This window comes from Myxocyprinus asiaticus, chromosome 29, assembly GCF_019703515.2.
Source record: "Myxocyprinus asiaticus isolate MX2 ecotype Aquarium Trade chromosome 29, UBuf_Myxa_2, whole genome shotgun sequence".
Lineage (NCBI taxonomy): Eukaryota > Metazoa > Chordata > Actinopteri > Cypriniformes > Catostomidae > Myxocyprinus > Myxocyprinus asiaticus.
The window spans coordinates 21,745,284-21,770,357 of NC_059372.1; the positions used below are offsets into that span (position 1 = coordinate 21,745,284).

Sequence of the window (25,074 nt, forward strand, 5' to 3'; positions counted from 1 at the left end):
CATTGGATTATAATGAGCCGTCTGGACTAACATTTCCTGATGGCTCTGCAGTATTAACAACTGGGTTGTATCCTCTTTTGTTTGAGCGTCCTACGTCACTCGATACAACCGATCCTTGATAATTGAAAAATACGGTTATGAAAGTGTAACGTTTGGCTGTAGCTCATCAATAACTTTCACTTGGTAAAAGGCATGCCTAAGGGTTTCGTCTCACGACTGCTCCAGTGGGAAATCCCCTTCGGGAAATCCTTTAAGGACAGGAGGGGCCGAAGCCTCCCCCCATTGTCATCCTGACTCAGAACTGACGAAGACCGCCCCAGCACTGCCACCCCCACCAAGGCATCGCACATCGCACATCTCACATCTCACATCTAATAATTTTCTTGCAGGACCCATCCACACATATTCCCTTTAATATGCCTGGGAGTGAGGGGAGAGAGAGTAGGAGGGCTCTTCCACCCTCTGATACGCTGACATATGGTCCTCAGCCAGTTGGACGGCCTCCTCCAGCGACGCCAGGCGGTGAAACTAGATCCACTCCACCGTTCCTTTTGGCAGACGACGGATAAGCTGTTCCAGCACCACTAGATCGATGACTCCCTCGGCATCGCGGTCCTCAGCCAGCAGCCACTCCCGGAGCTGTTGAGTGAAGGCAAATGGGCGGCCACGCACATCCAGCTTCATCGAGTGGAACCGTTGTCAGTGCTGTTCGGAGATGTGGCTGACCATCTGCAGGATGGTCTTCTTCATATCGTCATACACCAAGACACTCACCACCGGTAGTTGTTGCGCCACATGCTGGGCTTCCCCGGACATCCCGCCCAATGGGCATGCGGCCACCTCCAGATCTCAGCTGTTCGCTCAAATAAGTCGAAGAATGCCTCCGGATCATCTTCTGCCCCGATTTTCATGAGGGCCACTGGAGGCATGGGGGCTGCTGTGTCCAGGGTCGTGGCCGGGGCTTTCTCCTGGTGCGGTAAGCCCCGAATCACCTGCTGGTCCTCTGCTTGAGCCTGGAGCACCTTCTGGAACTGACGATCCTGGTCCTTGTGAAGCTCAAGCAGGGCCTGATGTTGTGAATAGTGCATGCTGGCGAGGGACTGGATGACTTCCGCCAACAATGAGGACTATACCGGCGTATACTTCCTTCAAACTCCCACGTTTCGGCACCAGTGTAACAGATCTCTTGCACTCTTAGAAGGAGGAAACGGAGGATGGGGAACTTCAAACTCAAACGTAGGTGTATTTATACACTCAGACGCCGTGCGCACGGAGCAAGGTAAGTGCTTCGAGTGTCCCCTCAGTGCGGCTGCCTCGAGTCGGAGCACCACTCCCCGACACGGCACTCCCTGCTCCCCCCCGCCAACAGGAACATCGGATGCGATCCTTCCATTAGTGCCCCTTGCCCGGAGTTTGGACGCGTGGCTATCGCTTTCCAACCCATCGCGCTGGCTGGCCAGAACCATCCGACTCGGCTATGCGATTCCATTCGGCAAGTGCCCACCCCGGTTCTGCGGTATTCTCTTCACGTCGGTCAAGGACGAGAGTGCCACCGTCCTGCGGGCGGAGATCGCGGTCCTCCTACAGAAGTCCAAGATAGAGCATGTCCCTCCAGCCAAGGTGAGACAGGGGTTTTACAGCCCTTACTTCATCGTTCCCAAGAAGGGTGGTGGGTTGCAGCCAATCTTGGACCTGCGAGTTCTGAATCGGGCCTTGCACAGACTCCCATTCAAGATGCTGATGCAAAAGCACATTTTGACGTGCATCCGGCATCAAGTTTGGTTCACGGCGGTAGACCTGAAGGACGCGTACTTTCACGTTTCGATTATACCTTGACACAGACCCTTCCTACGGTTCGAGTTCGACGGTCAGGCATATCAGTACAAGGTCCTCCCCTTTGGCTTGTCCCTGTCCCATCGTGTCTTCACGAAGGTCGCAGAGGCAGCCCTTGCCCCGTTAAGGGAAGTGGCCGTTCGCATACTCAATTACCTCGACGAGAGAGTTACTGTGTGCACACAGGGACCTGGTGCTCACGCACCTCAGCTGTTTAGAGCTTAGGGTCAACTGGGAAAAGAGCAAGCTCTCCCCGGTTCAGAGCATCTCTTTTCTCTGCATGGAGTTAGACTCGGTGTCAATGATAGCACGCCTCACATGTGAGCAGTCGGTGCTGAACTGCCTGAATTTATCCAGGCAGGAAATTTTTGGTCCCACTGAAGTACTTTCAGAGGCTCCTGGGGCATATGGCATCCTCAGCGGCGGTCACGCCACTCGGGATGATGCATATGAGACCGCTACAGCACTGGCTCCAGACCCAAGTCCCGAGGTATGCATGGCACCATGGCACACATCACGTGGCTCTCATGCCTGCCTGCCACCACCTTTTCAGCCCATGGACAGACCTTGCGTTCCTGCGGGCTGGAGTCCCCATACAGCAAGTGTCCAGGCGCGTCGTGTTTACGTCAGTGCTTTCCTTCCTGCAAGAGAAGTTGGACGGGCGGCTGTCCCCCTCCACTCTCAAGGTCTATGTAGCTGCTATAGCAGCACACCACGATGCTGTTGGAGGTAAGTCTCTCGGTAAGCACGACCTGATCATCAGGTTCCTGAGAGGCGCCAGGAGGTTGAACCCTCCTAGGCCGCACCTCTTTCCCTCATGGGACCTCTCTGTGGTCCTTTTAGGCCTATGGAGAGCCCCGTTCGAGCCCCTAGAGTCAGTCGAGTTAAAGGCTGTCTCATTGAAGACCGCCCTCCTGACTGCGCTCACTTCCATCAAGAGGGTCAGGACATGCAAGCGTTCTCTGTCAGCGAAGAGTGCCTAGAGTTCGGTCCGGAAGACTCTCACATGATCCTGAGACCCCGACTGGGCTATGTGCCCAAGGTTCCCATGACCCCTTTTAGGGATCAGGTGGTGAGCCTGCAAGTGCTGCCCCCGGAGGAGGCAGACCCAGCCTTATCGTTACTGTGTCCAGTGCGTGCTTTGCGCATCTACTTGGATCGCACGCATAGCTTTAGACGCTCTGAGCAACTCTTTGTCTGCTTCGGCGGACAGAGGAAAGGGAATGCTGTCTCCAAACAGAGGCTTGCCCACTGGATTGTGGATGCCATCGCTTTGGCCTACCAGACCCTGTCCATGCCCGCCCCCTTGAGGGTTCGAGCACACTCCACAAGGAGTGTGGCATCCTCGTGGGCACTGGCCAATGGCACCTCTCTAGCAGACATCTGTAGAGCAGCGGGTTGGGCAACACCCAATACTTTTGCGAGATTTTACAATCTCCGGGTTGAGCCGGTTTCATCCCATGTTCTTTCAGGTACGAACAGGTAAGTTTTGTTACGTGGGGCAGCTGGCCGGGTGTACCGCTTGTGTATAGCACCTTTCCCCTCCACGAGGTGAAGCCGTGCGCTCTTCTCTCCCATGCTCCTCCTAGCCCTCTGGCTCACGAATTCAGCGGAGGAATACGTAGTCGGACCCAGTATGTGTGCTAACGTGCCCTGTACTGGGGTAAGTGCTCCACAGGTCTCGGTTACCCCGGTAACCTCCTGTGATGTATCTTCCGTGGTACGGTCTCCCTTTTTCAGTAGACCCGCGACTCCCTTGGCAGAGCCCTCTCTGCCCCAGTCGCTGTGTTTGTAGAGCTCCTCCCCTGGCAGGACCTACCGCCGCGCCACTTCCATGTGCGGCCCTAGGCCTATATAACGTATTCGGCACTTTTTTACCCTCCTCTTCAAGGCAGGGTGTGGCCTCCATGGGATCTTTTCCCCCTGAAAGAATAGGAACGGAAAAGAACGCCTTCCCCGGCGCATTTTATGAGCATTTAAACGCCCCAGCCGAATCTAATTTTCTGTGGAGAGAAAAACTTAGAGAGAAAAGGCAGCTGCTGGCGCTCCCATACTAGATACGTCTCCTTCCCCCCTCAGGGTTGTTGGGAATTACATGATGTTTTGGGGCGTCTGGGGAGGCTACGTGCAGTCCGAGTGCATCTGTTCCTACGCTCACAGTAGCTTGCCTACACCTGCATCGGCATTTCACGTAACACAGTTCAGCCATTGTGGCGTTTCGTATAGGGACCCCTAGTGTCACTACATCGACACAACGTCGAGTGAGTGACAGAAGGGGAACGTCTCGGTTACTGCCGTAACCTCCGTTCCCTGATGGAGGGAACAAGACTTTGTGTCCCTCTTGCCACAGGCTGAACTACACTGCTGTAATGGCTGGGACCTTGTCTCGGCTCCTCGGCTGAATGAATCCGCATTCCAGCCTCCCTTTTAATACCCATATGTCGGGGGGAGTGGCATGCAAATTCTACTCGCCTATTCTCATTGGCCTTTTCTCAAAGATCTGAAGGTGTCTCGGGCTCTCAAGATCGACCCCTAGTGTCACTACATCGACACAACGTCTCGTTGAAAAGAGGATACCAAGAGGTTACAGAGGTTACGACAGTAACCGAGACATTTTCTATAATTCAAGCACTTTTTAAGCACCTCTTGGTAAAAATTGCTATTTTCAAGGGTTTTCCAGGACTTAAGTTTGAAAAAGCCAAATTCAAGTACTTCAAGCACCTTGTGCGAACCCTGCATTTATTATTAGAACTTAGATGAAAACACATATCACATATCAGTTTCCATCCAGATAATTCCAAAGGGTTCATGAACTTGCACAGTCATACCTCAACCGTGAATTCTGAAGCCGAATTGAAATGCATAATTAAAAAAAAAAAAAAAAAAAGAAAAAAAAAACACATGGCAGCTTCAAAATTCACATTTGAGGTATGAAAGTGTGTAATTTATGTTTTAGAACAAAATGTCCACGTATCCTCAAGTAATGTTTACCACAGACCTTATTTAACTCATAAGTTCAAAAACCCCATTATAAAACCCCATAGAAAAATTGCAAGGGAACCCATGGTGAATTAAAACTTCCAGGTCCGCCTACAAATTGACGTCACAGCTGAACAGCTCTATTAACCCTCCTGTTATCCTCAAATTTACTAAAAATTTTTATCCTTGGGGTCAATTTGACCCCAGCAATTTAAACCTCCAGAATATGATTTGTACCCAAGTTTATGTGTCAGGTACTTTATGTTTCTTTGTTGACTACCTAAATAGCCCTTTAAATAAAACATAACCCCCCCACCCACCCCCCTTACACATCCAGAATACCTATTGCGCAACTATGGAAAAATATGCAAATCACCATAAAATCTCACTGATTGACCTAAAATTGGAAAGAAAGATCTTTTTGGTGTTTTAATGGCATATTATTTCTAAGTACAGATTTTTGTTATTTATAACATTTGGAAAGAAGAACAATTTCTGTTATAAAGGATAGTTACATGTATTATGTCCGGGGTCAATTTAACCCCAGGGAAAACAAACACAATTTCAAACATTTACAGTGCATCCGGAAAGTATTCACAGCGCTTCACTTTTTCCACATTTTGTTATGTTACAGCCTTATTCCAAAATGGATTAAATTCATTATTTTCCTCAAAATTCTACAAACAATACCCCATAATGACAACATGAAAGAAGTTTGTTTGAAATCTTTGCAAATTTATTAAAAATAAAAAAACGAAAGTAAAAAAAATCACATGTACATAAGTATTCACAGCCTTTGCTCAATACTTTGTTGAAGCACCTTTGGCACCAATTACAGCCTCAAGTCTTTTTGAGTATGATGCTACAAGCATGGCATACCTATTTTTGGGCAGTTTCTCCCATTCTTCTTTGCAGGACCTCTCAAGCTCCATCAGGTTGGATGGGGAGCATTGGTGCACAGCCATTTTCAGATCTCTTCAGAGATGTTCAAGCGGGTTCAAGTCTGGGCTCTGGCTGGGCCACTCAAGGACATTCACAGAGTTGTCCCGTAGCCACTCCTTTGTTAACTTGGCTGTGTACTTAGGGTCGTTGTCCTGTTGGAAGATGAACCTTCGCCCCAGTCTGAGGTCCAGAGCGCTCTGGAGCAGGTTTTCATCAAGGATGTCTCTGTACATTGCTGCATTCATCTTTCCCTCGATCCTGACTAGTCTCCCAGTCCCTGCCACTGAAAAACATCCCCACAGCATGATGCTGCCACCACCATGCTTCACTGTAGGGATGGTATTGGCCAGGTGATGAGCGGTGCCTGGTTTCCTTCAGGCATGATGCATGCCATTCAGGCCAAAGAGTTCAGTCTTTGTTTCTCATTGTCTGAGAGTCCTTCAGGTGCCTTTTGGCAAACTCCAGGCGGGCTGTCATGTGCCTTTTACTGAGGAGTGGCTTCCGTCTGGCCACTCTACCATACAGGCCTGATTGGTGGAGTGCTGCAGAGATGGTTGTTCTTCTGAAGGTTCTCCTCTCTCCACAGAGAAACGCTGGAGCTCTGTCAGAGTGACCATCGGGTTCTTGGTCACCTCCCTGACTAAGGCCCTTCTCCCCCGATCGCTCAGTTTGGCCGGGCGGCCAGCTCTAGGAAGAGTCCTGGTGGTTCCAAACTTCTTCCATTTACGGATGATGGAGGCCACTGTGCTCATTGGGACCTTCAATGCTGCAGACATTTTTCTGTACCCTTCCCCAGATCTGTGCCTCGATACAATCCTGTCTCGGAGGTCTACAGACAATTCCTTGGACTTCATGGCTTGGTTTGTGCTCTGACATGCACTGTTAACTGTGGGACCTTATATAGACAGGTGTGTGCCTTTCCAAATCATGTCCAATCAACTGAATTTACCACAGGTGAACTCCAATCAAGTTGCAGAAACATCAAGGACGATCAGTGGAAACAGGATGCACCTAAGCTCAATTTTGAGTGTCATGGCAAAGGCTGTGAATACTTATGTACATGTGATTTTTTTTGTTTTTTATTTTTAATAAATTTGCAAAGATTTCAAACAAACTCCTTTCACATTGTCATTATGGGGTATTGTTTGTAGAATTGTGAGGAAAATAATGAATTTAATCCATTTTGGAATAAGGCTGTAACATAACAAAATGTGGAAAAAGAGAAGCGCTGTGAATACTTTCCGGATGCACTGTAGAAGGATTTTATTTGCAAAACAGAACATCATCATCATCAGAAAATCAGTAAGGAACACATAACAGTTCTTCATTAACAAAAAAACAAAAAAACAAAACACCTGTAAAAAGTAAATTTGAGCATTGTGTCAGGGATTTTTTCTATGCTACTGTAAGTGCTATGTATGCGAATATGTATGTGTGAGATAGTAAAAAAACTAAGTTACGTAGTCACAAAAATGAGTTTGAAAGTATACGAGCAGCATAGACAGAATATGAACAGCATATTATTTTTCCTACAGCCCACCAGAAGGTACAGTCCAGCCTTTTGTCTGCACTACTGTGCACATGATGTGCAGAGAGTGTGTGCGTGCTCCTTGCAGATGTATTTCTTGCATTTCACACAGGTGTTGTGAACCTGGCACCTGCCACGTTTCCTGCCTGCACTTTGAACCACTGGGGTGTGTGTCTCCATTCGGATGTACTTCACAACAGTTGCAGCAGCCGCTGATGCTCTTGGAAGGGACCCCTCCCTTTGTCTTGTTGTAGTCCAAGACCATTTGTGGTTTTCTGTCTTCCCTGGTGCTCAGGACAGCATCTTTGTGCATGGTGCTCATCAGCAGGACAATTTTCCCTTTCTTGGGGCAACAGGAGATGACAGTGGCTCTGCCAATGAAGGCAAACATTGAAGATGTTACCTTTCTGTTCTTCATCGCAAGAAGCTCAGAAGGATTCTCCAGCTTGTTTTTTCTCACTGTCCCCAACATGGTAACCTTCCTTTTTAGCAGTTCCTCACCCAGGGCATACAATGTGAAAAAATTATCACATGTAATGTCATGACCATTCAGTCCTTCAGCCATATCTAGTGCCACTCTCAAGCCCTGATTTTTCTCAGGTGCTTCCCCAGGAGATATACCAGTGTACACCTGCATATTCCAGGCATAGCTGGAATGTACATCACATGCTGCCCATATTTTGATACTGTATTTGTCTGGTTTGCTTGGTATGTATTGTCTGAAAGGACAGCGCCCACAAAATGCAACCAGACATTCATCCACAGTGACGTGGGGGCCTGGATTGTAAAGAAAGTGTAATCGCTGGACCCACTTGTCCCATACATCCTGTATTGCTGCGAGTTTGTCATGCTCTCGTCGGCCCTGCCTTTTTTCTCTGTCATCAAAGCGCATGATACGGGAGAAAATATTGAATGTCTTTAGAGACATGGTGGCTGGAAATATTGCCCTTCCAGTCTCAGCATTCCAAAGGCTTGCTGTTGCTTCTTCTTTTGACTTGTATATTCCTGCCAAAATGAGCAACCCAATTTAGGCTTGCAAGTGGGTCACATCCAAGTCATTCCAACTGTCCCCATACACACGCCTCCCCTCTAAGTTTGTCATGTCAAGTATATCCTTTTCAATTGATTGTGTTACGAAGAACTCAAATGCTGATTTTATGTCTTGGACATGGTTAACAGCGTATCTGGTGGGGCCTGGAACCATTTTGATGACTTTAGCAGCACTAAGTCTACCCTGTCCCCAAGTGGGGAGAGGGACCATAATAACTTTCCATTTTTGGAAGGTAATGTGCCTGTTGGTGGTTGAGAGACAACAAGAGGGTCAACACTAAGAGTCTCATTCTTATCAGAGGAGGATGCCTCATAATCAGGGTCCTCATCAACATTATCCTCTGTCTCAGACACATTCTCCTATATGTCACTTTTACTGTCAAAGAACTGTGACAAAACCTCATTGATAGAAAACCTTTGCTTAGAGGTCACTTTCAATTGAGAGGAAGCATAAAGAGAGAGCTCACAGAGCACCAAGAGAAATGGTTTAGAAGGCTGCTGTGCACGCTTTTATATGTTTGCTTCTCCCCTATGTTGGGTGAACAATCAATGTCCTTGCGAGAATTATGTTTTCCCCTCCCCCACAGCATGGGAAATATCAAAGTTCAAATGGGAATTATGTTTTCCCCTCCCCCATGTTGTGTGAACTATCAGTGGTTCTCGCAATACTACAGGTATGGCTAAAACAGCCTGGGGTCAGATTGACCCCAAAGAACACTAATGCTACAAAATGTGTACAGGACATTGAAAACATTTCATCATGTTAATTTCATGTTTACCCAGTTGTCCTCATTAAATTAGGAAAAGTAATTAAATAAGAAGCAAAAAATGACAGTAAAAACATCAATCATGTATTTAGAGATGTTAAACATTGAATGGGGTCGAACTGACCCCAAAGATAATAGGAGGGTTGTTTATATTGTACTACACTTATCAATTTAAGAAGTGATACTCGTGATTTGGCTGATACAAGTTTAATGGAAGACTTTATTATTTTTATATTATATTGTACAGCCTCAGTTGATAATGCAAGTAAACAGTAATACTACAATATTATGTCTATGCAATGCACATAACATCATAAATTAAAAACATAAAATGAGGATTCAATAATAATGGGGATCAAATATACTTTATTAAACATAAAAATAATATGCTTAAATATGCAATATAACAGTTACAATAAGTCAATTTCAGAAGTCATAAATATTAGTAAACATATCGCAGTAATTTCCCCCACCAACGTAGATACATTGCGATCGGTTAACACGAGTAATGTTTGATTCATACAAGCATGACAAGCAATATTAGCTTCAACAACCCTACCAGAAAACATATCCAAGCATTATAGCAGGTAAACAAGTTCGGCAAACGGATAACAGATATACATCCATCCAGACTGCAGCGATGCAGTCCTGAACTGTGAGTGTGACTGACTGAACTGAACGTAGTTTCTCCAGCCGGAACATGAGACAGCTGGTACTTCTTTCCTGTGTTTACGGACATGAGGTAATTACGCAAGGATGAACGACATAAGCCAGCAATTTTGCGCAAAATCCGACCTGACAGCTCAAAATACAAATTATTTTTATAGGCTTATCGTAGTGAATCGGGGTAAGGTAAGAACATTGTTTTGAACACTGATTGTTTATCTACTCAATCAGTAATAGCAATTTGTTCATTTTTAACCATTAACTTACGTAGTGCAGCTTTAATAAAATCCCATTTTTTAATTTTTAAGAATATTTTTGTTTATTTTGTTTTGTTTACTGTCCTATTTTGTTATTGTGTTGGTTCACTACTTGACTGGGTCCAAATGCATAAGATATAGAATTACCAATCTGTATCATATCATCTAATGAAAATCATGGCATTCTTACAGGCATGGAGACCTTTTCAGAGGAGGCAGGTTGGGATGGATCTGTCAATGCAGCTGTTGGATGGACCAACTTCTCTTCAATCTCTGAGCATGCTGGAGTCAACAGTACTTTCAGAGGAGGATCATACTTCTGGTTGGTTTCTCAGAACAGCTCAATAAACCAGACTCCACCAACTGCTCTGCCCAGACAGCGGGACATGGTTCTTGCTCAGGCAGAGATTGGAGTTCTGGGTCTAGTTCTTGCTCTCACGACACTTGGGAACAGCTTTGTACTATGGGTTCTGCTGAGGAGACGCAAATATAATGCACCCATGCACCTATTTATGGTCAATCTGTGTGTGGCAGATCTTGTGGTGGCATTCTTTCAGGTGAGCTTCACTACACAAATTACCCTAAAGTCTATCATAGTATCATGTCTTTTAAGTGACGATGTATCAGTGTTGCCAAGTCGCTTATAATGAAGTCACTAATACAGTGCATCCGGAAAGTATTCACAGCGCTTCACTTTTTCCACATTTTGTTATGTTACAGCCTTATTCCAAAATGGATTAAATTCATTATTTTCCTCAAAATTCTACAAACAATACCCCATAATGACAACATGAAAGAAGTTTGTTTGAAATCTTTGCAAATTTATTAAAAATAAAAAAATGAAGAAAAAAAAATAAAAATCATGTACATAAGTATTCACAGCCTTTGCTCAATACTTTGTTGAAGCACCTTTGGCACCAATTACAGCCTCAAGTCTTTTTGAGTATGATGCTACAAGCTTGGCACACCTATTTTTGGGCAGTTTCTCCCATTCTTCTTTGCAGGACCTCTCAAGCTCCATTAGGTTGGATGGGGAGTGTCAGTGCACGGCCATTTTCAGATCTCTCCAGAGATGTTCAATCAAGTTCAAGTCTGGGCTCTGGCTGGGCCACTCAAGGACATTCACAGAGTTGTCCCGTAGCCACTCCTTTGTTATCTTGGCTGTGTGCTTAGGGTCGTTGTCCTGTTGGAAGATGAACCTTCGCCCCAGTCTGGTGCTCTGACATGCACTGTTAACTGTGGGACCTTATATAGACAGGTGTGTGCCTTTCCAAATCATGTCCAATCAACTGAATTTACCACAGGTGAACTCCAATCAAGTTGTAGAAACATCTCAAGGATGATCAGTGGAAACAGGATGCACCTGAGCTCAATTTTGAGTGTCATGGCAAAGGCTGTGAATACTTATGTACATGTGATTTGTTCCGTTTTTTATTTGTAATAAATTTGCAAAGATTTCAAACAAACCCCTTTCACATTGTCATTATGGGGTATTGTTTGTAGAATTTTGAGGAAAATAATGAATTTAATCCATTTTGGAATAAGGCTGTAACATAACAAAATGTGGAAAAAGAGAAGCGCTGTGAATACTTTCCGGATGCACTGTAGATATGAACAGTCGCAGGTTGCGATTATTTCCAGTACAATAAAGTCTGACCCACCAGTAAAAGCAACTAAAAGTCATTATTAATTGACATAGTTTTTTTGTGCTATTCATTTTGTTACTTATTTAGGCTTATTTTGTTGAGCCAAGTCACTTATTTTGGTCTTGTTTTGTTGGCCCAGGTTGCTTTTTTGTAGCATGATCTGGCAACACTGAAATCCATGCTAGCATTCAAAATAGTGAAATCCTTGTCAACAGCAATAAAATGTAATATTCTGCAGGTGCTCCCTCAGCTTGTATGGGATATCACAGAGAGATTTCAAGGTCCTGATGTATTGTGCCGCTCAGTGAAATATCTCCAGATTGTGGGAATGTTCGCATCCTCTTACATGATTGTTGCTATGACAGTGGACCGCCATAATGCCATATGCTGCCCCCTGCAGGCTTACAAAGGAGGAGCCATTTCACGCTGGAATAAGCCCATCATGGCTGCCTGGGGTCTAGCTCTTGTTCTTAGTGTGCCACAGGTACTGTGGATGTTTATTCTGGGTGTCTAAAGCCTACTATATTTCAGAGGGTAGAATGTACATGAGATCAAAACTGACCCTTTACTTACATGTTCCTTAATGCAAATAACAATAGACAATGCATTTGTCTGCACTTCTGCAGTTAATTAAGAATGTAAATTCTGGGGCCTGGGTAGCTCGGCGATTGACGCTGACTACCCCCCCCTGGAGTCACGAGTTTGAATCCAGGGCATACTGAGTGACTCCAGCCAGGTCTCCTTAGCAACCAAATTGGCCCGGTTGTTAGGGACGGTAGAGTCACATGGGGTAACCTCCTTGTGGTCGCGATTAGGGGTTCTCGCTCTCAATGGGGCGCGTGGTAAACTGTACGTGGATCGCGGAGAGTAGCATGAGCCTCCAGTGCTGTGAGTCTCCGTAGTGTCATGCACAGCAAGCCACGTGATAAGATGCGTGGACTGGCTGTCTCAGAATCAGAGGCAACTGAGACTTGTCCTCCATCACCCGGATTGAGGTGAGTAACCGCACCACCACAAGGACCTTCTAAACAGTGGGAATTGGGCATTCCAAATTGGGAGAAAAGGGGATAAAAAAAATTTAAAAAAGAAAGAAAAAGAATGTAAATTCTAAGACTTTAGTCATTAGTCTTATTATAATATCTTTTTGTTTAAACATTGGCCCCTAACACTTAGTTTACTAATTTCAATACTACACATAAATAACTAATATTGGCATTACATTCATGCTGTTTAGCCAGAGGGGAACTGGCCCACATAGTGAGCCTGGTTTCCCCCAAGGTTATTTTTCTCCTTTAACCAACATCTTATGGAGTTTTGTGTTCCTTGCCACAGTCGCCTTAAACCTGCTCACTGGGGGTCTAAATATTAATATAATTATTTTCTATTATTTATTTAAGGCACAATTTACAATCATGTCTTTTCTTTTAAACCGCACAATTATGACTATATTACAGCTTTTTCTGTTGAAGCATAATTTTCTGTAAAGCTACTTTGAAATGATGTGTGTTGTGAAAAGCGCTATACAAATAAAAACAACTTGATTTGGTCATATTGTGAACAATTCATTCATCAATGCACATTATTCCAAATATTTTTTCTCTTTGTAATATTACGTAAAACATAACTTACTCTTCCACTTAAATGACTTTTCTTTAACCCTGATGTCAGTGTTTAGAAGTGACAGTGTAGGCTATTAGATAATGTTAGCCAAAAGCAATTTAGGCCTTGAAACTTGCATTCAAGTCTGGCTTCATTCTGGAATGGAACACCTCCTTTTCATGATCCAGTCAATACCCAATTAATAAAATCAATTCCTGTCGTACATTTTTTCCTGCTTAATATACTGTGTCACTCAGAAATATGTCACATTACAGAAGTAAAATTGGTTGGAAACTGGGTTTTATGTTAACTTCATGAATTTTAACCCAACTAAAAAGACCAGCTTAACCAGCATGCAAATCCCATGCTGGTCTAGATGGTGGACATACTGTAGCTGAACATAGCTGGTGAAGCTGGTTGACCAACATGGTCTTTCTGATGAAGCTGGTTAAGCTAGTTTAAAAGCCTACAGCACACATGCTGATCCCATGATGGGGGACCAGCACCATAAATGTAACATAAGCTTGAGACCAGCAATGCTGGTCTTTTCAGTAGGGTTCTTTCATTGAGTATTCTAATAATCCTGTCAGCATTTATAAATTCTACTTTAATGATTGAGGCTTAAGTATAATAGGGATACAAATTTGCACAGAATCACATTTCACTGTAACCAAGATTTATTCATTCCATTTTTTTATATTGGTCCTTTTATTGATACTGTGTTTCCCATCCCATGCCGTCTTCCCCACAGGTTTTTATTTTCTCCAAGTCAGAGGTCGCCCCAGGAGTGTTCGAGTGCTGGGGGCACTTTGCTGAGCCCTGGGGACTGAAGGCTTATGTTACCTGGATGACTCTTGCTGTGTTTTTGCTTCCTACCTTTATCATCACCATCTGTCAGGTACTGCTGGTGTTTGTGCATTCCATCTCTGATGTAACAAGTCTCTCTTGTTTCTTATACCATTCAGTATGCTTGGATACTGGTGAAGACATTAGTCTCATCTGTTGGTTGCAATAGGCTTGCATCTTTACTGTCTTGCATTTCCTTTGTTTTGTATGGTTCATAGGCTTTCAATTATGTAAAAAAGGGATTTTGTAATTGCAGCATAAATCATTACTGCATTTATCAGGAACGTTTAAAACTGAGTTACTGTACCTCTACAGAGAGGCAATTTTGGATTATCCTCCTATTTCCGACTGCAGATTCTGTACCTCTAAATGCAACTTTTGACTGGAATGCAGAGGTATCCAACACATTTATGACTGATTAATCTGATCACTGACTCCCCTAGATATAAATTCCTTATCCTGTTTGGCTTAGTACTTGTTCATAAGAGGAGTCTTCATGAGTTCCAGCTATCTTGTTTTTCTGATTTTCTCTTTGCTTCTTTTGTGCAAATACGTTTTCTATCACAGAAAATGCTGATTAACTTTTCTTAACACTCTCTCTACCTACCATGTCATTGCAATGTCTTGCAAATAAATAAATGCTTCAAAATAAATTTCAGTAAATTTTTTAAATAAATAGTAAATATATAACTCCTAATTAACCAATTTTGCTGTGTCAGGATCAATCTGAAACGAATATGTGCAGTATATATATATATATATATATATATATATATATATATATATATATATATATACACACACACACCGATCAGCCACAACATTAAAACCACCTGCCTAATATTGTGTAGGTCCCCCTTGTGCCGCCAAAACAGCGCCAACCCCCATCTCAGAATAGTATTCTGAGATGCTATTGTTCTCACCACAATTGTCCAGAGTGGCTATTTGAGTTACCATAGACTTTGTCAGTTTGAACCAGTCTGGCCATTCTCTGTTGATCTTATCAACAAGGCGTTTCCATCCGCAGAACTGCCGCTCACTGGAAATTTTTTGTTTTTGGCATTATTCTGAGTAAATTCAAGAGACTGTTGTGTGTGAAAATCCCAGGAGATCAGCAGTTACAGAAATACTCAAACCAGCCCGTCTGGCACCAACAAACATGCCACAGTCCAAATCACTGAGATCACATTTTTTCCCCATTCTAATGGTTGATGTGAACATTAACTGAAGCTCCTGACCTGTATCTGCCTGATTTTATGCACTGCTGCCACACAGTTGGTTGATTAGATAATCGCATGGATGATTGTTGGTGCCAGATGGGCTGATTTGAGTATTTCTGTAACTGCTGATCTCCTCTAGAATTTACTCCAAATGGTGCCAAAAACAAAAAACATCCAGTGAGCGGAAGTTGTGTGGACGGAAATGCCTTGTTGATGAGAGAGATCAGCAGAGAATGGCCAGACTGGTTCAAACTGACAAAGTCTACGGTAACTCGGTAACTCTGTACAATTGTAGAATAGTGGGTTGGCGCTGTTTTGGCGGCACGAGGGGGACCTACACAATATTAGACAGGTGGTTTTAATGTTGTGGCTGATCAGTGTGTATATACTGTATATATATATATATATATATATATATATATATATATATATATATATATATATATATATATATATATATTCCACTACAGATTACAGAATACATGCTGTAAAATGTAATTTGTAATGTATTCCATTAGATTACTCAAGGTCAGTAACGTATTCTAAATAATTTGGATTACTTCTTCAGCACTGGTAGATTTTTCACTTGTTTTGACTATAAAAACTCTGCCAGTACAGTAAGACAAAATACACGTTAAAAATACATTCTCTGAAAAACCTAAATATCTTACGCAGTGTTGTTTCTAAAACAAGATCAATTTGATTGATCTTGTTTTAAGGATTTTTAGATATTTTTACAGGAAAACAATACAAAAATTATTATCAAGAATATGATTTTTGCCCTAATATCAAAGGTCTTACTAGAAAAAAAGATTATGATCCAAAGTGAATTTTCTTGATAAAAAAATATGAACGTAAAATGGCTAGAAATATCATTTTAGCTTAGTGTAAAACTGACAATTTACACAAGGTTCATTTCTATTTCTTCTGCTTCAAACGTACTTCTCTGTCTGCTCGTATGAATGTAACACTTCATAAGAAAGTGTTTCACCGCTGTTCAAATGCACTTTGGATCGCATCATTTATATGTATAAATGTTTTCCATCCGAAAGGACTAAATATTAAATGAAACAAATGACAATAAAATGCAAAGTAATCTCTTCAGTAATCAAAATACTTTTTGAATGTAACTGTATTCTAATTACCAATGATTTAAATTGTAACTGTAATGGAATACAGTTACTTATATTTTGTATTTTAAATACGTATTCCCGTTACATGTATTCCGTTACTGATCTTAAATCTGAAATTATACCTGTATTAAAATGTCCATAACAATCTCTTCACTTCTGGTTCAATACAGTTCTCTAGATCTTGCCTATCCAGATATATATATATATATATATATATATATATATATATATATATATATATATATATATATATATAGATACAACAACAAAAAAAAAGAAGCTTAATTTAGGTATTCAATTTCCGCATACGAGTTAGTTAAAAACACAACAGCAAAATCACATGAATATCTCGTTGTGCGCTTGGTAAAGTTGTTTTTCTATTGGATATTGTTAGACATTCGATCCTTCCTTTAACATTAATTGGTATGTAATTGCAAAATAGTGGTGGTCTTGTTCAGATAACACTGTAAATCATAATAGCAAAAGTAACTATGATGTTATTTGATAATGTAACTGTTTTAATCATCAAAAGTGAAAAAGGCAAAACAGCGATCCCAACAAGGGCAATCCAAGTTAGGGTGTCCAAAAGTGCAAAACGCACAAATATCAGTTAAGAGACACATTATTCAATGACTTGTTGGTAAACAAATTAAGTTAAATTTAAATCATTTTTAATTTTCTTACTATTTATATCCATGTTATATCTATTTAATGTAAACAGAATGCTTTAATGAAATAAATCTATTTAAATTTCTGCCTTTTTTACCTAAAGATCTCACATCACCTGCAATGTATTTATACACACCTGCTACATACCTTACACAGCTTTGATTGTGAAAATATGTTTGTGTATTTTTTCTGGACTTTATAAAATACTAAAATCTAAAAAGTTCATTTCACCTGATGATGTCACACCACCGGTAAAATATTCACAAACACCTATAACACATCTTCCACAACTTGAAATTTGGAAATATAATTTTGTGTATTTTTTCTGAAGTTTTGAAATGTTCTAATCCATATAACTTCCAGGTCATGTGTCCTAATGATGTCACACCACTTGTAATATATTCACAGACACTATACTCACAAACACCTATATCACTTTTTGGATATTGGTTTAAAATAGTGTATTTTTTATGAATTTTAATTTCTGAAAAAACAATCAACCTTCTTTGACACAGGCCAGACTTTAACTTATGTTACAAGCATGCCTACCTTAATGAATCATGGCAAAGCACTTGTATTTTGCTGTTATTTAAAATGCAGCAATCAACCATTTTGATAAATGACCATAACTTGTAGTTTGGATGATGCCTGACATGGGATTTGTACCCATGCTCTTGGTGTTGCCAAGACCATGCCCTATCTGTTGAGCTACAGAACTTACTCCAAATGATCTGGAAGGCTTACATGACATCTGGATTACAAACAAGACTCTCTCATTGGATTGTCGATGCGATCATCCTCACCTACGAGTCACAGGGTGCGCGATGCCCCATCATTGTGAAAGTGCATTTGACAAGAGGCATGGCCTCTTCATGGGCATGGGTAAAAATGGTGTGTCTTTCAGGACATATGTTTAGTAGCAGGTTGTTCTTAGCAAAGCCCATTTGCCAGGTTTTATAACCTAGATGTGGCCTTTCTTTCTTCACATGTCCACACTATCTAAGAGAGCTAATTGTACCAACACTCAGCAGATGAGCCCAGGCTCATTTATACAAGCGGTCTATCTGCTATAATTCTGATACAGCCGCCGGTATGTAGGCCACTGTAAAAATTGAGAGCGCTTCTTATTAGTCTCTTCCTTCCCAACCCTGGTTGTGAAGTACTTATACTGTGTGTATTTATAAGATTCATATAAATTCCCAGTCTACATAAATTTTCCCTCCTGGGTTTCCACTATGTAGGGAGATTGATCATTACTATATACATTTTGAGGCATGTTTTCACCATCCTATGCAGCCTGTGACATTCTATACATATCCTTCCTTAAGTGTCTATGCCTCGGGCGAGGACCCTCTGTGGGGTGTGACGTCACGTCAGTAGTGTGGCATGATTGGACACTGTTCCCATAGCGTCAACGACACAATTTTGAGAGGCCATAATCGAAAGGGAACGTCTCCATTGCACATGTAAGCTCAGTTCCCTGAGATGAAGGGAACAAGACATTGCATAAGCTGGCCGCACAACTGACCCAGAGCTCTGAGGTGCGAGCGTTGCACTCCTTGTCCCTCAGTCGAAAAAGGAAATGGTGGTTTCGCACCTGCTTATATAGTCCAACTGCGCGCCTAAAGGGACGGGACTGAAACACCATTGCCAATTTTATAATTGCTGTTATTATATAAAGGGCTTCAACTAGGTCTTTGAGAAAGGAATTTCTCATAGCATCAGCGATGCAATGTCTCGATCCCTTCATCTCAGGGAACCAAGGTTACATGCATAACCAAGACAATTTCCTTTCCCTCTTTCCTCTGGCATTTGAGTGCACTGCAATTACAACTAAAACAATTCAACTGTTAGGACTTATATTAGAGTGTAAGTACATAGGTAAGTAAGTAATGAGTTATTCAAAGTAAAAACATATTGTTACTGTAATAGGCTGTTTTTCTACAGCTCCTTACACATTGTGAGTGTTGTCAGTGCTACAACTTAAATTAATATAAGGGCCTAATAAGTGTGAGGTAGCCAAGTAAAAGTACAAAATGTTATGCGCCAAGTCCAAATGTTCAGAAGGATATTTCAAAAACCAAAGATGGGAAGGTTTTTATTGTTCTTCTTCTTATTATTTTTATTATTATGGGTAGGATGTGTTTGTGAAAGCATAAAATGTGGTGTGACATCACTGATGTGTTATAGGTGCTTGTAAATATATAACAGGTGGAGGTTTTCCAAGATGGCGACCTGACCGCACATGTTTTACTGAGCACTTACGCTGAAATATTAATATTGAGGATAAGACTGTAGTTAGATTCTGAGCAGAGTCTGAATGTGATCTGTAAGCCATATTTTATCATTCATATTTCTACACGGGAAAAAAAGAGGATGATGAATGCTGCTAAACAGGCCATTGCAACAGGTTTGACAAACCCTCTCATATCTAGCTGTCATGACTATGCTAACCCGGTCGGTCAGTTGTCTCTGATGCTTTCAGAAGAGGAATTTCCCTCATATCCAGCAACACCATGCAAGCCTCCTGCATCCAAAAAAGCTCTCCTTAAAGATGAATGTGGAGTTTCCCCATCCAATTCGGACATTGTTGATACTCTCTCGAAACTGATCAACACAAGATCAGATGCCACAGAAAATATGGTAGGTGAAAACTCTATGAAAATAGAGGGCTTAAAGCTGACAATTGATTTTGCATGCAAAGAACTAAAGGATGCGAAGAAACGGATTGAGAAAGTTGAGAAATGTTTGAAGAAAGAAGAGGAGGTGGTTGCTCAGCTTAAAGACAGAGTAACAGAGCTGTAAATTACACAAGAAGGTGGAACTTGAAATTACACGGGTTACCAGAGTCAGTAGAAGATGTTAAAACGGAGACCATCAAGATCTGCCAAACCATTCTGCCTCAAGAACAGAGCAAGCTGACGGAGGTGATTGACATCGTACACCGTCTGGGAAAGAGGAAGCCAGGGGTCGTGAGACCAAGAGGGATCATACTTCGCTTTCTGTCGAGAACACACCGGGATGCTATTTGGGCTGTAGCGAAGAACAACACGTTCCTATGTGAAAAGGGCCTAAGGTTTGCTAAAGATCTCCCTCAAGCTGTTAAGGAAATTAGAGCCAAGATTTGGCCTACAATTCAAAAGGCACGTAGTGAGGGAAAATCAGCCTACTTCGTCAGGGCGCGGGCCTTCATCGGGGGCGTTGAGCTTCGTCTCCAACAGATTGAGGATGATCAGCGGAATGTTAAAGCTGACGGAAATGAAATGACTTAAATTCTAGACCATTTGTGGTCTATTTGGTTTCTTCATGTCATGCATAGGCTACAGCTAGAAAGACTCCTTTGCTCAGGTTTTTTTTTCTTTTTCTTTTTGACTCTACTTGCCTTTACTAACGATATGGTGCTGTGTTCGGTCCTTTAATGGATACATTTTTGCACAAGTGACATTTGGTTCTTTTTTTTGTTTTTTTCAAGTTGACTGTATATGTCTTTATCTATATTGTCTTTAAATGCCAGGGGATTACGGCTAAATTTAAAACGTAAAGCACTTTTTTTGTTTGTTAAACAATTTAAAACTGATTTTTGCTTTTTTTCAGGAATCGCACTCTGTACCTGAAGACTCCAAGTTTTGGAGATCCCAATGGGGGAATGATATTTGGTTTTCCAATTGTTCTGAGCGTTCTGCTGGTGTTATTACCTTGTTAAACCGTTTTAATGTCAATAGCTTGCACTCAGAAGGTGATAGTAATGGCCACTTTCTCATTCACGTGATATCTATTATTAACATGACGTTTTTGATTATCAATATCTATGGGTACAACTCCAATGCACAGAATGCCCGGCTGCTTGATTTGATAGAGCATAAAATTAAACACTGGTTGACTAAATTTCCTAGTGCACATATTTTGATTGGAGGAGATTTTAATATTACTCTTAATAATCAAATTGATCGCTGGCCCCCTGGTAGAGAGTCCTCGGTAACTACAAAGATAAAATCATTAATAGATAGATATGGACTAGAAGATACTTGGAGGCAAAAATTTCCTGATAATCCGGGATTTACTTGGTCTACCAAGAATCTTAGTAACTATTCACGCATTGATTACTGGTTAGTATCAAAGGATTTAAACCAAGAGGACATTTCTGTTTCTACTCATCCCACCCCGTTGACAGATCATAAAACAATTTTAATACGAATTAATATATGTGCATTTGAGAGAGAAATAGCCAGAACATCTTATTGGAAGTTTAATAGCTCATATCTAAAAAACGAACATGTTAAAACAGAAATTAACCGTTTAATTAAATATTTTCTGAAGAAATCTACTGTAGAACAATCTTTTTGTAAAAACTGGGAGTTATTCAAATACGAATCTGCAAAATTCCTGAGATCTTATGGTAGTATTTGTGTACGGGCTAGGAGGGTAGAGGAGGATAATATTATAGCGCACATTTCCTCCATTATAGAGAAGGGCATAGATAATTTTACAGAAGAAGATCAGCTAAATTTAACAGAATCACAGAACAAATTAGACGAGATTTACAGAAGGAAAGCTGAGGGTGCATTCGTACGCTCTAGGAAGAAATGGCTTGAGGAGCAAAATTCCGCTTATTTCTTCCGATTGGAAAAACAGCGTGCAAATCACAATACTATACATCAACTTGGTATTAATGGTACGATTACCTCTGACTCTAAGTTAATTTCCAAATTTTGCTCTATGTTTTACAGTAAGTTATACACTTCAAATTACTCAGAACAATTAACATCCTCCTTTTTTTCTTCTTTAAAAGATTCTAAGAATATTTTAACAGAAGGTAAGTTTTTTTTTGTGACAAATCCATAACTATTAAAGAAATACTGGATTCCATTAACCATTTAAAAAATAATAAATCCCCTGGAACAGATGGGTTAATAGCAGAGTTTTATAAATCTTTCGCCCAGCAGATGGCGCCTTTCTTACTGCATGTATTCAAAGAGAGTATGTCCCATGGTCAGCTGCTATCTAGTATGAATCAAGGTCTTATCACACTTGTTCCAAAGTCAAAGAAAGGTCTGTTATTTATTGATAATTGGCGTCCAATATGTCTATTAAATAATGATTATAAGATACTTGCTGCGATTTTTGCAGAGAGAATTAAAACTGTACAAGACTCAATTATTGACCAAACACAATCAGGATTCATGAAGAATAGACATATTGCCAATAAAATTAGACTAGTTTTGGATATTCTTGATTATTCCCATCTGATTTCTGATCAAAGTTATATTTTATTTCTGGATTTCTACAAAGCATTTGATACTCTTGAACACAATTTTATTTTCCTTAGTCTTAAAAGGTTTGGTTTTGGTCCTTTTTTTTGTAATGCAGTTAGAACTTTATATTATAATGCTAACAGCTAAATTAAACTGAAGCATGGGACTTCATCTAAATTTGATATTAAAAGGGGTATACGTCAAGGTTGTCCCATTTCTCCTTATTTATTTTTATTGGCTGCGCAGCTGTTAGCAGACCATATTAAGCAAAGTAATCTTACAGGTATCTCTGTTGCTGGGAGGGAAGTGATCATCAGTCAGTTGGCGGATTTTTGATGAAAGTGGTCTTCTTCTGTCATATTTTGAGTTTTTTACAGAAGTTTAACTTTCCTGTTTCACCCAAAGAATTTGCAATTGTCTTTGATGCTGTTCCTTCAGGAGTCATTACACTGTTTAAAGGTCTTGATAGAACTCTATGTACAGTATCACCACTTTGTGATCCACTCCAAACAACAGTGGGTAAAGCTTGTCTCGTTTCACATTCAAGTAACAAACTGATTCGTGCTCTTTTTCAGAAAGAAGATGTTTCCAAACCATATGTTATTGCCTATTGAAGTAATTTTACAAATATTGCAAATTGGAAAAAAGTTTGGCTTTTGCCACATAAATACCTTATTGTGAACCAAGTCAGAGAAGTATCTTTTAAATTAATCCATAGATTCTACCCGGTGAATAGTTACCTAAAAAAATCCAAACCCGATATTGACACAATATGCAACTTTTGTAATATACAAGATGAAACGATTGTACATTTATTTTGGTACTGTAATTATACTAAAAGTATTTTGGAATTGTTTTTGCAAGTTTGTAATTGATTTTGTGTACTCTCAGTTTTGTTTGTTTTGGAAAGATGTTTTGTTTGGTTTTGTGGATACAGATAAAAATACTGAGAAAGAGTTTTATCTTATAAATCTTTTACTTCTAGCCAAATACCATATCCACAAATGTAAATTCGCCAATAATAAGCCGCATTTTAAGGTGTTTATTAGAGAGTTGCAACAATATTTTGAAACGCTCTCAGTATCGGAAAATACTAAGGCAAGGAAAACGCTAACTTGTTGTGCCTTTTTCAGGATTCCCCTGTAAAATTATTACTTTATATTTATGTATTTGTTTGTTTATTTATTTATTTATCCATTTGCTTACTTGGTTTTCTGTTATCTGTTTTATTATTATTTATTTATTTATTTTTTAACAGGTGGTCTGACATCACTAGGTCACATGACCAGGAAGTTATATAGATTTGAAAATTTAATAAATTCATAAAAAATACACAAAATCATATTTCCAAAATACAAGTAATGTAAGACGTGTGTCAGGTGTGTGTGAATTCATTACAGGTGGTGTGACATCATCAGGTCACAGATTGTATTTTTGAAAATAAAAATTACAAATCATAAAAAAAAATTATAAAGTTATGATTCCAAAATAAAAGTCATGTAAGGTGGAAAGGTGGAAAGGTGTTGTGTATACATGTGCTATAGAAGGTCTGACATTCATCTACTTCTGTTAGCTATAAGTTAAATGCAATTTCAGTTACATTACATTGTTATAACATCATTACATATCCTAGGGAATAAGCCATTTATGGCTTTAAATGTTTGTTTTTTGTTCCATATATTTCTACTTAACTTGTCTGACAATATTAAATTACATCTGGATAAAACTACACATCTTTATAGCCACAGAATAATCTGTTTTTCACCAGCCTTTGTCCGTTTCAAACTTTAGAGACACTCCCTAACTTTGCCTTACGAATATCTAACCAATGTCCAATATAAAAACAACTTTACCGCAGTCCCTCGTGCGCTGAGGGAGCCCTAAAAACAGCCAAACTATTGCTCATGGTAGCTTCAATACTTACCCCTAAAATATGATTAATACACGAAATACAACATACAGAATGATACAGTAACGTTTTGACTCTGCAATGAGAGCACCCTTTGATTATAATAAAACATTCAGGAGAGAAATACCAGGTAATTACAAAGCAAATATGGACTTAATTTTGGCATATTTTTCATTCATGTATAAAATGTTTTCTTTTTTTTTTTTTACATACCTGTATAACCGAAGAAAAGTTGAGAGTGAGAAATGCATCTTTGATCTGGCTCAGTGCTCATCCACGAATATGCGCATGCACAATAGGCTACCTTCATATTGCCCGCGAAAAGGCAATTCACAATAAAACCTCCTTTATCGTTTAATAATACATTTGATGTGGAACCTATAAAATATTTTTTTCACAAGCATTAATTTTAAATAAAAACAGATAACAAACTGTATCAAACAGTTACAAACTGTACCAAACAAACTGGTTTCCCTTTTAGCGTGAACAACATGTATAGACCAATCCTAACCACAATATTCCTGAGTCCCATGACACTTTGCGGTCGATGTGGAAAGAACTTCCGGTTAAGCGTAAACAATCATTATGTTTTGTACCAAGACAGCATTAAAAATGACAGAAACTTGAGAGCAAATGATCACATAATTAAAGCGAGGCAATACTGTTCTTCCTCACTTATCTGTTTATGATTATGGGTTTGAGGATGATGGCCAAATATCACAAATAGAGGCATTTTAGTTATTTTATTGAGTCTTTATCCATTGATGAAAGAACCTGA

General features: G+C 40.5%; 1 protein-coding gene across 1 annotated transcript in view; it reads left to right on the forward strand.

Annotated features, from left to right (window-relative positions):
- The window catches only part of LOC127420085 (vasopressin V2 receptor-like), a 59,492-nt gene that overhangs the window by 16,963 nt on the left and 17,455 nt on the right, over positions 1-25,074 (forward strand). Inside the window, exons 2-4 of the mRNA XM_051662066.1 lie at positions 10,215-10,579; positions 11,907-12,152; positions 14,019-14,165. Coding sequence (XP_051518026.1) covers positions 10,217-10,579; positions 11,907-12,152; positions 14,019-14,165 — 756 coding nt within the window. The 5' untranslated portion in view covers positions 10,215-10,216. The remainder of the gene's footprint in view (positions 1-10,214; positions 10,580-11,906; positions 12,153-14,018; positions 14,166-25,074) is intronic.